At 42.9% G+C, this 15962-nt stretch overlaps 1 protein-coding gene across 5 annotated transcripts; it reads left to right on the top strand.

Annotated features, from left to right (window-relative positions):
- The first annotated feature begins 302 nt into the window (after nt 1–302).
- syt10 (synaptotagmin X) lies at nt 303–14919 on the top strand. Of its 5 annotated transcripts, none has more exons than XM_054753592.1 (7): nt 303–598; nt 1918–2323; nt 7137–7698; nt 8370–8490; nt 8765–8936; nt 9119–9248; nt 9531–14919. In XM_054753592.1, the coding sequence occupies exons 1-7, from the start codon at nt 406–408 to the stop codon at nt 9600–9602; spliced, it is 1656 nt and encodes a 551-aa protein (XP_054609567.1). In that variant the 5' UTR covers nt 303–405; the 3' UTR covers nt 9603–14919. The 5 variants fall into 5 exon arrangements, with proteins under 5 accessions (XP_054609567.1, XP_054609566.1, XP_054609564.1 ...); XM_054753591.1 differs by having other exon boundaries at nt 1915–2323; XM_054753589.1 differs by having other exon boundaries at nt 303–613; nt 1915–2323.
- The last annotated feature ends 1043 nt before the right edge of the window (nt 14920–15962 follow it).

Here is a 15962-nt window from a genome sequence, read left to right as displayed (position 1 = left end):
CTTGCACAATGTAATGCAGTGTGCTATTCATTTAACAATGTTTTTACAATCCACTTAAGACTCCTTTAGCCCCATGACGGCGTCAAAATATTAGGGAACCCCCTCTCGGTGTGATAGTGGAACATGAAATATTGCTCATATTTGCAAGCTTAATCTATTCTACATGATGAAGTGGACCCCACAGGCGGGGGCTCTCACAGGTGGTCAGTCCTGACTCGGGAGGGAGGGGGGTGGCGGCACTCCCTCCAAGTAGTCGCGCAACAGGTCCGACTCGCTCACTCTCCACACGAACGCGCACCGAGGCTGCATGCTCCCACTCGCCCTTCTCGCTGCTGCGCCCATGGACGCCGACGCGGCCGTGGCGCACCTCCACCGCGGTCAAGCTGCCCTGTGAACGGCGGCCAGATGAACCCCCGCCCTCCCGGCTCCTCCTCCTCCGGCGCGCAATGGCTTAACCGGAGAGACATGAGCGTCCGGAGCGGGGACAGCGTCACCTTGTGCCATAGGGCCCTCCAAATTGTCACCGACCTTTGTCTGACCGGACATGTGGACCGGGAGAAATGCTCGGATATATTCCCCCTGGAGAGCAGCATACCAGGTAAAGGACACGCAGGTAAATGGAATAAAGTCATTGCTCTCTTACCATGCATGTACTTGAGACGCGACAAAGTTAAAGTACCAAAACTTATTCCAACTTTTGCTACTCTGCCCACAGAAATAGAAACAGCAGAATAGTTATCCACAATCTATCAGTTGCTGTAGTTATTGATACAGAGGGCCAGACAGAAACAGGTGGCTAAAATGGCAATATGCTCCTTTTTTTGAAGCATTGAGTGCATGCAAATGGTTGCAGACAGTCACAATGTACCTCATCAGCAATTATTTATCCGCTATTAAAAAAAAGCAGTCAGATCATATCAAGAAAATAGTGAGTGAGTTTTAAATAAAAAACGCATTTTGTTTGGGCTCATGTTGACATCCCCGCTCCGGACACTCATGTCTCTCCGGTTAAGCCGTAATACTGCACAAGTTTATTGTGTCAGTTTTTTATCTCCTATTTGCGTCTTCATTTTTTTTCTTCTCTTTCATACATGAAGTGGAAAAGATATGTAAATGACAATATTGTAAGTGTCAGCAAGTAAAAGTTCTGGTGTGAATGAATGGTCAGTAACAGACATGGGCAAGCGGTAGGATGAAATATAAGCGCTGCTTCTTCCTACTCCTTTTCAGACATGTTGAAATGTGCAAATGTAACCATGTGATGTTCCTTCACGGAACTTGTTACATACGGGGGCCCAGAAATGCAAAACACGTCAATAAAAAGCAAAAGAAATGACAATTACACCACCCTGAAGGGGAATGTACCAAATCCCAGAGCCTGTGACAAAACACGATGCCATAGTCCTCCATTAACACCCCCCACAACTCCAAATGTTACCGCTTCCTATCTGATTCGTTTGGTACAGTCTCCTTCCGGGTGGCCTAATTGTAATTTGTTTTACTTTTTGCTAAAGTGTTTTGCACTTCTCTGCATTCTCGACATTAACGGGAAAATGAATGCAGCAACTCCTCTGAGCTGATTGGTCCAAACGTTATCACTTCCTATCACTGTGGGATTTGATACATTTCCCTTACGGGTGGTGTCATTGTAATTTGTTTTGCTTTCTGTTCATGTGTTTTGCACTTCTCGGCCACCGTAGTTACGCATGTCTGAAACAAATAAACATACCATACCATTCCAAACTTTGCATCCAATGTATAGCCTGGTTCTCTGACAACAAGAGGGGCTTCACGTGTGCTAAAAAGGCACTCAGAGGTTTTCTATGGATTTCGTGACCATCTTTCTGACTCATGCTTGCATGTCCTCTCCTTCTCCCTTTGCATGTTTGTCTGTCTTCTCTGCGGGGTGTCCAGTAGACATCTCAATCAGTCTGCTGGCAGTGGTGGTGGGTTTCTGTGGCCTTGCCTTGTTGGCAGTGTCTCTCTTTGTCTTTTGGAAGCTGTGCTGGCCCATCTGGAGGAGCAAAGCTCTGACAGCCCATGCGGGAAATGTTGCCCTCCACGTGGCCTTTCCAGAGGCGCCTCCACCCGGCTCGCCATCGTTGCCGGGGTGGAAAGCGGCGGAGGTTGCAGAGGAGAAGAAGAAGCACCCGCCGGAGGTGAAGATGAATGGGAGGAGCTCAGTGAAGCTCCTGGAGGCGGCCATGAAGATCAGCCAGACGTCGCCGGACATCCCGGCTGAGGTGCAGACCACCCTGAGGGAGAAGCTGAGTCAGCAGGCCAAAATTCAGAGGCAGACCACCGAGCCAACCTCATCCTCCAGGTAGCCCCCAGTCACACGCTCACTTTCACAAGTCCACAGTAGCCTTTTAGAGGCAGCACAGACCTCGTCCAATTAGGTCATGGTGACATGTGGCCTGTGTCTGCGGGCCATTTTGGCTGGTGTCACGCACAGTGTCACACTGACCTTCACATTCTCTTGTGGGAATTGCGTGTCTCTTGCCTTTTACTGAGAACACAAAAAGCCTCCACCAGGCTCATGAGTTGGGGTTGTGTCACGCAGGCTGCAACCCTACAATCAGCTGTACGCGTGAACCCAGCTGTCATGGCAACGCCTGGAAGCAACCCCGGTGATTAAACAATCACCTCTCGCTTTCCCCTTGGTTTTCCAAGATGGCAGAGGTCCATAATTAGCATTGCTGCGAGCGGCCCGGAGATGTTGTGATGAAGGCAGCTTTGGGTGGACTCTGACACCACACTCGCTGCTTCCGATCACTAATTAAATCACGCAACGCTCCTGGTGATTTATACTCCTGTCATTGACGTAGGAAGGGAAGGTTAACGATTCCAACACCTACTTAAGCACCCCATCCTCCTGCACCTATGACGGTTTTTACCGAGTGTTTCAAGTAGAAGTGAGTCCAACACGTTTAAAAAGATGCCAAACCCTCATTAGCTTGATGAAGCCATGATGCGTTTCAGCCTCATTCTCTCACAGTGGTCATGTTTTCATTTGAACTTTCCCAGACAGACTACTCACAAACATACCAACTAGTGTTGTCAGAAAATAAACTTTCACAATGCACTTCACTACTTCATTCACAAGCAGAGAACACATATGCAGTGAACATTTACACAGGAGCTGCTGTCAGCCAACAACTCACGCTAGTCACACACACTCTCCACAATGCTAACACTCAGCTAAACAGTCAACTCCAGCTAGCTGTGTCACCACTGATCTGTATGATATATCTGGATAGCTCATTGGCGATGACTTGTGACGCCACACGGCCGCCATATTGCCACTCGCAAGAAACACTTCTCGGGCAATGACTTATGTGAGAACTTGTGAGTTGTTAAGTGTGTTGTTAGTTTGTTACCCACTCACACTAAATGCACAACAGGTGTGCTTGAGCTTAGTCATAAGGACTCGGGTATGATCATTTTTAAAAATTCTGTTGATATCATACCATACCTGAGTCATAACGGCTTTACATGGGGGGCCGTGGGGATATGTAAACAAACAACCGCGACTAGACTACTAAATCATTTGCGGTTGCTTGCAAATATAAAAAAATACGGGGTTTTTTCTTTGTTTACCCGAATTTCAAATGAACCCCCACATGTTTATATATTATTACATATTATATTACATATTATTCCTGTGGTTTTTGTTAAAATATATTTCTATATCAGAAAAGAGGTTATTTCTAACACAAACAAAAAAAATCAGAAAAAAAATCAGAAAAATATTAAATGATTTTAAAACTTGTCCAAAGTCACTCTCTTTTATGATTCATATTTTGTACAGAAGAGAGCATAGTGAATTGTATGAAAGTAAGAAAACAAAGTAAAGGATCATGACCATGGATTTTAGTGGAAAAAAGGGATGGTATTTGCAGTTAAAACTAAAATGTCTTTCTAGAGGAGTAAAACTATCATTGCTATAGGGGAGTGCTGAGCCAGGGTGCACAGTACAATTTTGTCCCAAAGGCAATGAGAATTGGAAGGGGAAAAAGTACATTTAATATAGCCAAAAGATAGAGAATAACGTATCAAATGGTTTTTAAGGGACGAAGGTTGCGTTACTTGAAGGAATGGGAGAATCTCCCCGCTTTTTAATGTAAAATATAGATGTTCTGCGAGCCTCTTCATCTGCTTTGTACACTGTACAGATCAGTGGATGTCACACATGTGACTTCCCAGGCCCTGCTCCTTAAAGGCGCACACAACAAGTCACAGATACACTCCTGATCAAAATTTTAAGACCAATTGAAACATCGCAAGAATTTACATTTTTCACTGTTGTATTTTAAGGAGTTCTAAGAAGAGCTTCAAAATGCAAAAAGAAGAAAAAACAAGTAAGCAATTTATTGCAAGCAAGCATTAAAGTGAAATATGCTGTTCATCACAAACATTTAAGATCATAGCTAAAAAACAACCCAAAACCCCCTGAAACAAGAATACAATTTTCAAAAAAAGACTCAGTAACGAGTAGCTGTGCCATTCTTGTTAATCGCCTCAAAAATTGGTTTGGGCATGCTTGATGCGAGTGTGTCCAGGAGGCTAGTGGGAACATTGCTCCAGATGGTGAAGATGACTTCACAGAGGGCATCAACTGTCTGGAACTGATGTCCATTTTTGTAAACTTGCCTTGCCATCCATCCCCAAATGTTCTCAATTGGATTTAGATCAGGGGAGCACGCAGGATGGTCCAAAAGAGTGAGATTATTCCTCTGGAAGAAGTCCTTTGTCAGGCAGGCATTGTGAAGTGCAGTGTTGTCCTGTTGAAAAAGCCAGTCATCACCACACAGATGAGGACCTTCAGTCATGAGGGATTCTCCCTGCAACATCTCCACAAAGCCATCCGCCGGTTTGACGCCCCTACACATTTTATTTACATTTTGAAATTCTACTTAGAACCTCCTTAAAATCTACTAATCTAATTCTTGCAATTTTTCAACTGGTCTTCCAATTTTGATCCAGATTGTATTACACTACATCGCGTCTTCTGAATGGGCCACATGGTGGCCGAATGGTTAGCATGTTGGCCACACAGTCAGGAGATCGGGAAGACCTGGGTTTTCAATCTCCGCTGTGTGGAGTTTGCATGTTCTCCCCATGCGTGCGTGGGTTTTTTCCGGGTGCTCTGGTTTCCTCCCGCATTCCAAAAACATGCATGTTAGGTTAATTGGGGACTCTAAATTGTCCATAGGTATGAATGTGATTGTGAATGGTTGTTTGTCTATATGTGCCCTGCCATTGGCTGGCGACCAGTCCAGGGTGTACCCCGCCTTGAGCCCAAAGTCAGCTGGGATAGGCTCCAGCATACCCCCACAACTCTGATGAGGATAAGCTGTACATGTATAGAAAATGGATGGGACGTCTTCTGAATGCCTTATATTTGCATTTTTGTTCATTTAGTCATTTTCATGCTTGGTATTGTTTAAATTAGGCCAAGAATACAATACAATTTGCTTAGATATGCATAGTTTTTACTAATAGGCTGTATTCAACCACAAAACAGTCAGCATTTATTAATTAATACATTTTTTAAAAACCCGCAATAGAGTGAGGGTGTGATGTTCGAACCGTGATCTAGCGAGGTACGACTGTATATATATGTTTATTTTGGAAAAAGACTAAAAAAGTGATACACATTTAAACGCAAAGCTTTGTGTAAATATAATAACACTTCTGCTTTTTCTTGTTACAATATGCCTTTTGCTTTATTTTTCACATTTTTGCTGTGTTTTTGGTTTGATTTTACTTCTACAATGTGTCGCGGGGCAATAACAAACGAGCCCCTGGGGCACACTTTGGACACCCCTGCTTTTATAGCTCTTTGTCAGCGTTGAGCACGTGCGAGCAAACGCAACTCTCGTCGACTGTTTGACTTGTTAGCGTCTTGCATCGTGAGTGAACGATGGTAATTAAAGTGAAAAGAGGAGTGTTGTTGCAGCTGGAACTCATCAATGCGTTATAACAGTCAGTTGAGCTGAAATCAGAGAAGTAGGCGTGAACCAATCTTATACAAACAGGAAATAATGTTCTGCAAGCCAACCAATCACAGCTGTAATGACTCGATACTTTTTTGGGAGGTACCTGTCGCACAATGCACAGAGAAGTGACCTCGAAAATGAAATTGCAACAAAATACGTACCTGGAGAGCAGCAAAGTGTATTTAAGGGTCAAAATGTGTACAAAAAATCCAATCCAATCCACTCCACTTTATTTATATAGCACATTTTATGAACGCTGTTTCCAAAGTGCAGCACACACTAGTAAAACCATAAATAATAAGTAAAAGTAGAAATTACTACAGTAAAAACTAAAAGATCAAATAAAACAATGAAACTTAGAACAGTAAAATATTTGAAACTAGAAGTTAAAACAATAAAAGCAATAAATACAAGAAGTAGGCCAAAAATAAATAAATACTGCAAATAAAATAGAATAAAAAATTAAAATATAATAAATAAATAAAACCATTTGAAACTAAAAAAGAATAAAAGACACAGAGGACCACACGACTCACGCCGAGCTAAAAGCCAGAGAATAAAAGTGGGTTCTAAGACGAGGGGGGCCGTTTTTACATGAGAGGGGAGAGTGTTCCACAGCGTTGGGCCAACTACGGAAAAGGCGCGGTCTCCCCTGGTCTTAAGTCTCGTCTTAGGCACCACCAGTTGGAGCTGGCCTTCGGACCTCAATAATGCGTACATTTTTGCAGGTCTGCATATTACAGTTGAATATCATCGTTCTATTCCATATTAATAGTGCACTCACTAGTGGCGCAAGCCCACTTTTCCACTGCATTTTTTACTGCATCTATAAAAGCATTACTTAGACATTTGCTGATTCATTTTCAGCCAAATCAGGTGATAAACGAGGCTGATTGCGTTGGCATTAGAAAGGATACCGGTTGCTTGGTGACAAGCCTGGCGGACACAAACTCAAAAGAGGTCAACCTCGTGGAGGCACAAATCTGATTGTCAAAGCTACTTCTACTTTGACGGTAAAACCGATCATTTGAAACAGAGGATGTCAAATAACTGAAGAAAACAAGAGCCAATGCATTGTCTCGAAGATGACTTCTTCAGCCACACATAAAACTGACCAAATGCACTTTTCAACAGGCACAATTCATTCCGGCGACACCTTCCTCGTCAGATGAACGTAACCAGCTTTGACTTCAGTATGGACGCGGTGCCTTTTCGACAGTCCTCCACGGCAAGCATCGGGAGAATCAAACCAGAACTTTACAAGCAGAAGTCTGTGGACTCGGAGGGCGAGCCCAAAGAGCCAGTGGAGACGTGCGGCAAGCTCAGCTTCTCGCTGCGTTACGACTACGAGGAGCAGGCGCTGGTGGTGAGGATCCTCAAGGCCTTAGATCTGCCGGCCAAAGACTTCACAGGGACTTCTGACCCTTATGTGAAGATCTACCTACTGCCCGAGAGGAAAAAGAAATTCCAGACGCGAGTCCATCGCAAGAACCTCAACCCCTTGTTTGACGAGACCTTCTGCTTCCCTGTGGGGTACGACGAGCTCTGCAACCGCAAGTTGCACCTGAGCGTCTACGACTTTGACCGTTTCACCAGCCACGACATGATAGGCGAGGTGGTGGTGGACAACCTCTTTGAGCTCTCGGACCTTTCCCGAGAGGCGGTGGTGTGGAAGGACATTCATGCAGCAACCACGGTGAGTTGGCATTCACCCTGGCGAGCAAATAGAACCTTTTTATTTTTAGCCAACGTAAAGTGGGACACTTAATTGGTTCTGAGAGGCGGACATCATCCCAAAGTGGCAATTGAAGCGCATTGCGTAAGTCCAATGACACCCACGTTAAATTTCTGCAAATTCCTGCACCCTCATACAAGACAAGACCTACACTACTTGTGTAAATTGAATGAATAAATGAATATATTATTGATGCTTCAGTGCAGCAGAATCGATACATCTGAAGGTCATATAAAGAGTACCTGAGGCAGACACGCCACACAAATTCACCCAAAATTGGAATGTTTGCTACATTTCTGTTGATATTTTAGAAAAAGAACATTATGCAACGCAAGGTCTCAGGCTGCTGGGTCTTCTAAGCAGACTTCACGTGTAAGAGTTTCTGGATACAATTTCATTGCGGAGGTCATTGATTCTTACTGTGTTCTACAGCTCTACAAACACATCTCGATACATTTCTTTTTTACTCTTAAAGGCTTTTTCTTTTGCTAATCTCAATGTGTGCACACACAGGCCACGTAGAACTAATAGCCAGATGACATAACATCTTTCACAGGTTATGTAACACTGACTACATCCTGCTGCAAATTACACAAAGTCACCATGCTGGTGTCCTTTCTGCACATCCACAGGAGACCGTCGACCTGGGGGAGATCATGTACTCGTTGTGCTACCTTCCCACAGCAGGGAGGATGACTTTGACGGTCATCAAATGCAGAAACCTCAAAGCCATGGACATCACAGGTTCTTCAGGTAAGCTGGCGCTATATGAGGCGCAGCTCACATCAAAAAGCACAAATCAAATTCAAGACAACAGAGAGGCCCTTGAGAGTGGGACCGGGGAGACATGACACAGAGCGGGGCAGCGGGGGGAATCTACGTTATGACATAATTGGAAAAGGGGTCGTTTACAATGCAATAAGGTACATAACCCCCAACTCTAAGACCATTTTAGCCAATCCAAAGCGGCATGACAAGGTCAAGGGTGGACAAGGAGTGATTGGAAAGTCTTCGCTCTCTCTTCCAGATCCGTACGTCAAGGTTCACTTAATCTGCGATGGACGTAGGCTGAAGAAGCGGAAAACCACCACCAAGAAGAGCACCCTCAATCCGGTGTACAACGAGGCCATCATCTTTGACATTCCCCCGGAAAACGTGGAACAAGTCAGCCTCTCCATCATGGTGATGGATTACGATCGGTGAGCGCATACGTCTACAAGCCGTACAGTCGATCACCGAATATTCGCGATTCAGCCTTCTCTCCCTCATGGGTGGCTAGGAGAAACGCAAAGCGGGGTTCTCCTGTATAACCCTAGTATATTAACCTTTGCTGATTAAATCGTATATTAACCTTTGCTGATGAAATATATGCCACTAACAGGGTCGGACACAATGAGGTGATTGGTGTTTGTCGCGCCGGGCCAGACGCCGAAGGTCTCGGACGAGACCACTGGAACGAAATGTTGGCTTACCCGCGGAAGCCCATCACCCACTGGCATGCCCTAGGAGAGGTAACATTCAGCTTTCTAAAAGTTATGGCATGGCACAATGGATGCTATTTAGAGCATCCATTAATGCATTATTTTCAGTAAAAGCCCAGGATTCAACTATATAAACTATTCTGTCCTTGTATAGTCTTTGTATTCAACTATATAAACTATTCTGTCCTTGTATAGTCTTTGTATTCAACTATATAAACCATTCTGTCCTTGTCTCACCTTGCAGCAGCCTTTTTGGATAGCGAACTAATATTGTCAAATATTGTGCCTTTTTGTTCTTTCTGTGTCTTTCAGTGGCCCGGCAGGGGGGCAAGCTTTGAGAGTCAAGGCTCGTGTCCGTCACCCAAAGCTCCACAGACGCCCTGATGGTAACAACGACAGGTCCAGCGTGGCGTCCACAAGTTGTTTTGCCTCCGAGCCGCAGGTTGTATGAAGCTGAACAGGATTTCTTTGTCAACGCGTTTCTGTCAACTATGTTTCTATGACTAAAACAAAAGCAGCCATGTACTTCAAAGATTACATTCCAAGAAGAAAATTGCAGTAACTCACTCGCAGATCTGTCCAGACCCGAGAACTCTGTTATGGGAACATTTTACTTTGAAATGGCACAAGGTGTAAGGGCTACAAGGCTCCGCCATCAAAGCATTTACTAGGTAAAAAACAACAGTGAGTGGAGGTTTCAGGTTTTCAAATGCAGGTAACTGAAGGCACAAGGGTCCATATCTTAGACTTAGAGCATCCATCAGTCCGAATCAGACCTGACTATCAGATGTGGAGAATGTAGCAGTAACATGTAGCAAACACATGTAAAGATAGCAGTACAGATGAGTCCTATGTATTTTTGTTTACGTCTCTTTTCCAGGGCATGAATGGAGTAGTGAAAGTGACTACAATGACTAATTTATTCACTTGGTCAAAGTGTTTTTAGTCTGCCAATGTCCACATGGTGAAACTAAGAAAGTGAAGTGATGCTTTTGTGGTTTGGTTCCTCATTCTGCTGTGCAAATTGGTTGTAAAAGCAGTAAACTATGAATTGATTTATGAATGTGTCATTGATTCAGAAAAGAAGAAGGGTACGTCATCTGTCGTTTACTCAATACAGGCGGAATATTAAATGCACAGTGGAACCTTGGTTAGCGTACGGTGAACGTGTTTTTTTACCCTATTAGCTTGCTAATACATGGAAATGGGAACAGGAAGTCGGCTCCGTCGCCAGTCTCTGATGTCATCAGTTGTTGACTCTGTAGTTATTTGCTAACGAACAGTTACGTCACAAGTATCAAAAATGTTAACACAAAGCAAAACCTTTTTGTAGTTTAACAATTATAGTTTTACATACATAAAATAATAATAAATGCATATGAATGATAAATCAAAGGGACACATTTAAGGTTACTTTATCTTCCTGGAAGACGTGATGATGTGTTGACACGATGTGGCGAGACCGATACCTTTGTGTTTTGTCATGCGTTATTTCTTGAATTCTATAGTGTTTCTCACCATCTTTATCAATATGGTGGCACTCGCAACTTTCTTTGCCTCCTTTTTTGGTTATTTTGCAGCCGTGATCAAAAGAAGGTGTTGATCTCGCTGCCACATCGTGTCACGGCTTCACTGAAGGTAATATCACGGACTGGGTTGCTGCTGTCGAAGACTTGACCCCCGGTATGCAGAGAGGAGGCGGTGAAGTGCAAGTAAAAATATTTTTATTGCACAGATGCAGGGAATCTCAAGAGAACAAGAACAAAACCAAAAGCGACAGAGGAAAAGCTCTGTGGAAAGCTAATACAAAAGTAACATAAACAGTTAAGTCTATTACTTCAGGTGACAGCACCGGTAAGGCAACGAGGTCCATCAACAATAACAATGAACCAGCGCTGCACATTGGACGACGCTGGCCTTTTAAACGCCACAAATGTTAATTGCCCGCAGCTGCGCGGCCACCAGGTGTGACGCGGATGCCGCTTCCTCCCAGGAAAAAGTTCGAACCACCAAAATAAGAGCGCAGGACAGGAAGCACTCACTCCTGTCCTGCGAAACGTGACAGGTAAAAGTAACCTTAATGTTACCTGTTCACTTTGTAGGTATTTATATGCATTTTTTTTATTTTCTGCATGTAAAACAATAACAATGTGTTTTGTGTTAACATTTTTGGTTTTCTGGAACGGATTAATTGGATTTACATTATTTCTTATAGGAAAAATGTATTTGGTTGAAGTACATTTCGGTTAGAGCCAGGCCTTCTGGAATGGATTAATGATGCTAACCGAGGTTCTACTGTAAAGAAAATCGCAGAAACAATAACAGGTATTCTGCTACTGGGTGCTATGCTAACAATAGCAAACCCAAAGAAACTTTTCTATGACAAAACATAAGCTCAGTTTCACACACTGCAGTGGGTTGGAACAAACTTGCGCGTCATATTGTCCACAGTGACTGATGACCACTGAACTCTATACTACTGGAAGGGGCGTCACGGCTGACCGCATGAAGCCATTGGTCGGCCATCTTGCTTCACCCAAAAAAGCACACACGCATACACATACGTGTATCTTCATTCACTACATTTATGATGTTTCGGTATAAAAATTAACACGAATTAACAAAAAATTCCATTGAAACAGAATAAATTTACTAGACCCAAATCTCAAAATTTCCCTCCAGTTTAAGGTTTTCCCTCCCTCTATGGTGCGAAATTACAATGCATAACAACTCAATTTCAGTGTTCACAAGGTATTTGCTATGAAAAGGATCTACGTAGTATCAAAGTTAAATGCTAGCATACCTTTAGAAGATGATCAGGAAAGTCAAATATTGTTGGAACTGCATTTTGTCGTAATCTAACAGTCTGGTCGGTCCTGTCGGAGTTCTCCTCGGTGAAATGACTTGAACAGAGTTGCGATCTGGCTGCAGGAATCCACCTGTCTCTCCGCATATTTACTAGCCATTGCTTTAGAAGTTGAGCATTGCAGTGTGGAAATCTAAAGGAGAATAAGGGCTCATTTACAACTACTTAGATGAAAAGATGCTTACAGATTTAAAGTATCTATTTTTAAACTATTTTTATTATTTATAAGCATTTACCTACCTGTGAAATGTAAGTCCCTTCTCGCGATTTTCACGAGTATCACGATTTGTGCAATTAATAGCAGCACAAGACGGCATCTCGAACTCCTCTTAGTTGTTCGGCTTTCTTGTTTTGGGTGAAACAACATGGCGACTTCTATACTTCCGGTGGCTTCAGGCCTCCAATGCGCAGCAAGCGATCGGGGCCATTCCAGTATAGAGTTCAGCGCTGATGACGCTAGCTTGCTAGCTTCACAGTTGCATATAGACTTAGTCGACTTAGTTTACTCCAAGGACGTGCCCACTCAAACATGGATTGAAAAAAAACAACAACACACATTTACCCCACTCAACTGTAAAACGAAAAAAAGTAAAAAAAACAAAAACAAAACAAAAAAGAAAAGACCACAAACGTCCATCTGCATTTTGGCCAATCAAAAGCCTACAATGCTATAGCTATGCATGTAAGAACTTAAGTGATCAAGAAAAGCATGGAAGTTGCTACAGTAGATATCAGCTCTTAAATTCAACTCTTATGAGCTGTATTTGTTAGCACCATTATAGTAACTTTAGTTGTACCAAGCATATGTATGTATCTATGGTCATCCCTCGTTTATCGCGATTAATTGGTTCCAGACTCAACCGTAATAAGTGAATTTCCGTGAAATATGAGTCAATATTAATAAATGGAATATATTTGTAGATAGAACATAAACAAACCTGTTTATTTCTTTGTAAATATGGGTTTTAACATTATTAGGGCCCAGTATACATGAGATAACACCCCAAAAGTTACTTTTACATTCCTGTTATTCGTTGTTTACATCACATCGCGCAGGCACTGCCGAGGACATAAGAGACAGCTGCTTCTAGCATAGCCAGCTACCAAGCTAACTTGTTAGCCTCTTATTCTAAAATCAAAGCGTTTCAAATGAAGCGGAGAAGAAGGACGAAGAAGCCAAAAACTTACCACTTCCACACTTTTTTTCCCCCACTCGATCTCAGCCATGGCATGTCTGCACTGGTTCAGTAGCCACTCTCCACGCAGTGTGAAAGGTGATGCAATCTAACGTCATGTCTCATAGCATTACTGATGCCGAGTGACCAGAATACTACATATAACTTGTCTTTCAATATTTTTTACTAATAATAGTCCATACTCGAACAGCGCTAATTTATTATTTACTGAGGGAGCAATATTCAAACCACAATATAGCAAGGGATGACTGTATTTAAAGACAAAGCTTTGTTTTATTATTAGTTATTAGTATCAACATTTCAGCTTCTTCTCTTCACATTTTACCGTTTTGCTCTGTAGCCATCCATCCATCCATCCATCCATCCATCCATCCATCCATCCATCCGTCCATCCTCTTCTGCTTATCCGAGGTCGGGTCGCCGGGCGGCAGCTTAAGCAGAGAAGCCCGGACCTTCCTCTCCCCGGTTATTTTGTCCAGATGTTCCTAACAGATCGCGATGCTTTCCCAGGCCAACTGAGAGACCGAGTCCCTCCAATGTGTCCTGGGTCTTCCCTGAGGCCTCCTACCGGTCGGACGTGCCCTGAACACCTCCTCAGGGAGGCGTCCGGGAGGCATCCTGACCTCATCTGGCTCTTCTCAATGCGGAGGAGCGGGGGCTCTACTCTGAGTTTCTCCCGGATGACAGTGCTTCTCACCTTATCTGTAAGGGAGAGAGGCCAGCCCCCCAACAAAGAAAACTCATTTCAGCCGCTTGTACACACGATCTTGTCCTTTCGGTCACTACCCAAAGCTCATGACCATAGGTGAGGGTAGGAACGTAGATCGACAGGTAAATTAATTTTATTTCCACAATGTGCTGCGGGTCGCACATTGGACACCCCTGGCCTAAGGTGACGTACAGTCAGTTTTTACAAATGTTAAAAATCATCCCGGTAGTGTCAAATCACAAACTGGCAACATTCCGGCCAGCAAAACTCTCGACACATTTGACGAATTCTGTCTAAAAATGTGAATGGTCATTGTGCAAAACCAGAGTAACAACATTTAAATGTTGTTGAAAATGTTGCAGATGTGTGTATACTTTTACACAAAGCCATATGAGTGTTCAGTGCATCACCAACTGCTGAGTGTCTTCAAGGTAATAAGAAGCCAATGTGGCAAATATTAAGAAACAAAAAACAACGGCTATGTACTGTTATTCTACTGGCACAAGCACACTGTAATGATGCTATAGCTCCTGCACAGCCCTTCACGTTCAAAATAAATATTTCATTTGTTGCATGCTTCATACTTCTGGAAAAATGTAAGTCATGATGAAAAATATGTTTCACTTGTGTTTACATTTGTATATAATGAAAATAGATATATGAGGGTGTTGTAACCCATGAAAATACGACACATCACAATGTATTTCTATTGTTTGGTGGTGATTTCAGCAACTCAGAGTGACATTTCGAAGCGTTCTGTAATGGTCGTTTGCGTCACTTATTCTTTGCTTACTCCTGTCATGATGTGTACAGTTTGTGATAACTTTTGTAATTCAAAGTCAACATTTCCACCATAATTTATTGTATTTTATCAAAATAAATGAAGCGTTATATCATGATTTCATCATTTTTTTTAAGGTTGAAGAGTTACTTGGAGGATACTCGCTTGCATCCTTGCAGGTTCTGGCCAATCTCGCAATAAAATAAGTTTACATTATTATTATTATTATTTTTTTTTACCATTAGCAGATCCTAGTTCTCTTAAAGAGACGCCGCCATCAAACAAAACGTTTTCCATCAGCAGTCTGCTTCCAAGCATCACAGCAGGGATTTCTGAAGTGCTTTTCAGACATTTAAGACAAAACAGAGAGCATGCTTCTGTTTGATGGGCAAACACGGCGAGAACATTTTGATCTCAACTTCCTTTTGATCCACAACATGGAAAAGAGAAGAAGCGGACAAAAAGGCGGTTTCCCTGGCGATGAGCACTTCCTTCCGTCATGTCGCTGCAGGCCCAAAAACCCATACTTAGAGGCCGCAATTGCCCTGCATGGTGACACATGTAATTTCGGCTTGGTCATTTCCTGAAAGGGAGGCTTTTGCAGAGGACTCTTGGCTCACGTCAACAATGCACCTGCAGCATTAGTCAATGTTTGTAGCAGAACATCCACTTTACAAAAATATACTGCTCAAAAAAATAGAGGAACACTTGGAAAACACATCAGATCTAAACTGGGGGAAAAATGATGTTGAATATCTTTCCTGATAATAAGTGGGTGATGTATTAGTAACAAAATGATGCCACATCATTTGATAGAAATGAAAATGATCACCCTATAGAGGGGGGAAATCAAAGACACCCCAAAAATGAAAGTGAAAAAATGATGCAGCACACTGGTCCATTTTGCTAAAATGTCATTGTAGCAACTCAAAATGATTCTCGGTAGTTTGTGTGGCCCCCACGTGCTTGTACACATGCCTGACAACGTGGGGGCATGCTCCTAATGAGACTACGGATGGTGTCCTGGGGGATCTCCTCCCAGATCTGGACCAGATTGGACAGTGTGATTATTGCACAGGTGCACCTTCGGCTGGCTGCAATAAAACTCCAAAGTGTGCAGTTTTATCAGACAATGTTTCATGTCTAATAATGTTAAAAAAGTATTTAGAAGGTAGCAATCAGGGTTTCTATG

The sequence above is a fragment of the Dunckerocampus dactyliophorus genome, chromosome 15, assembly GCF_027744805.1.
Source record: "Dunckerocampus dactyliophorus isolate RoL2022-P2 chromosome 15, RoL_Ddac_1.1, whole genome shotgun sequence".
NCBI classification, from domain to species: Eukaryota; Metazoa; Chordata; class Actinopteri; order Syngnathiformes; family Syngnathidae; genus Dunckerocampus; species Dunckerocampus dactyliophorus.
This window is presented reverse-complemented; position numbering and strand designations above follow the sequence as displayed.

Excerpts from the sequence above, each read along its gene's own strand:
- syt10 (XM_054753589.1), top strand. The coding sequence starts at position 406 with ATGAACCCCCGCCCTCCCGGCTCCTCCTCCTCCGGCGCGCAATGGCTT. Across the intron at positions 614-1,914 it reads ACCAGGTAAAGGACACGCAG|TAGACATCTCAATCAGTCTG; the intron begins GTAAATGGAATA and ends CGGGGTGTCCAG. Across the intron at positions 8,937-9,118 it reads ATGGTGATGGATTACGATCG|GGTCGGACACAATGAGGTGA; the intron begins GTGAGCGCATAC and ends TGCCACTAACAG.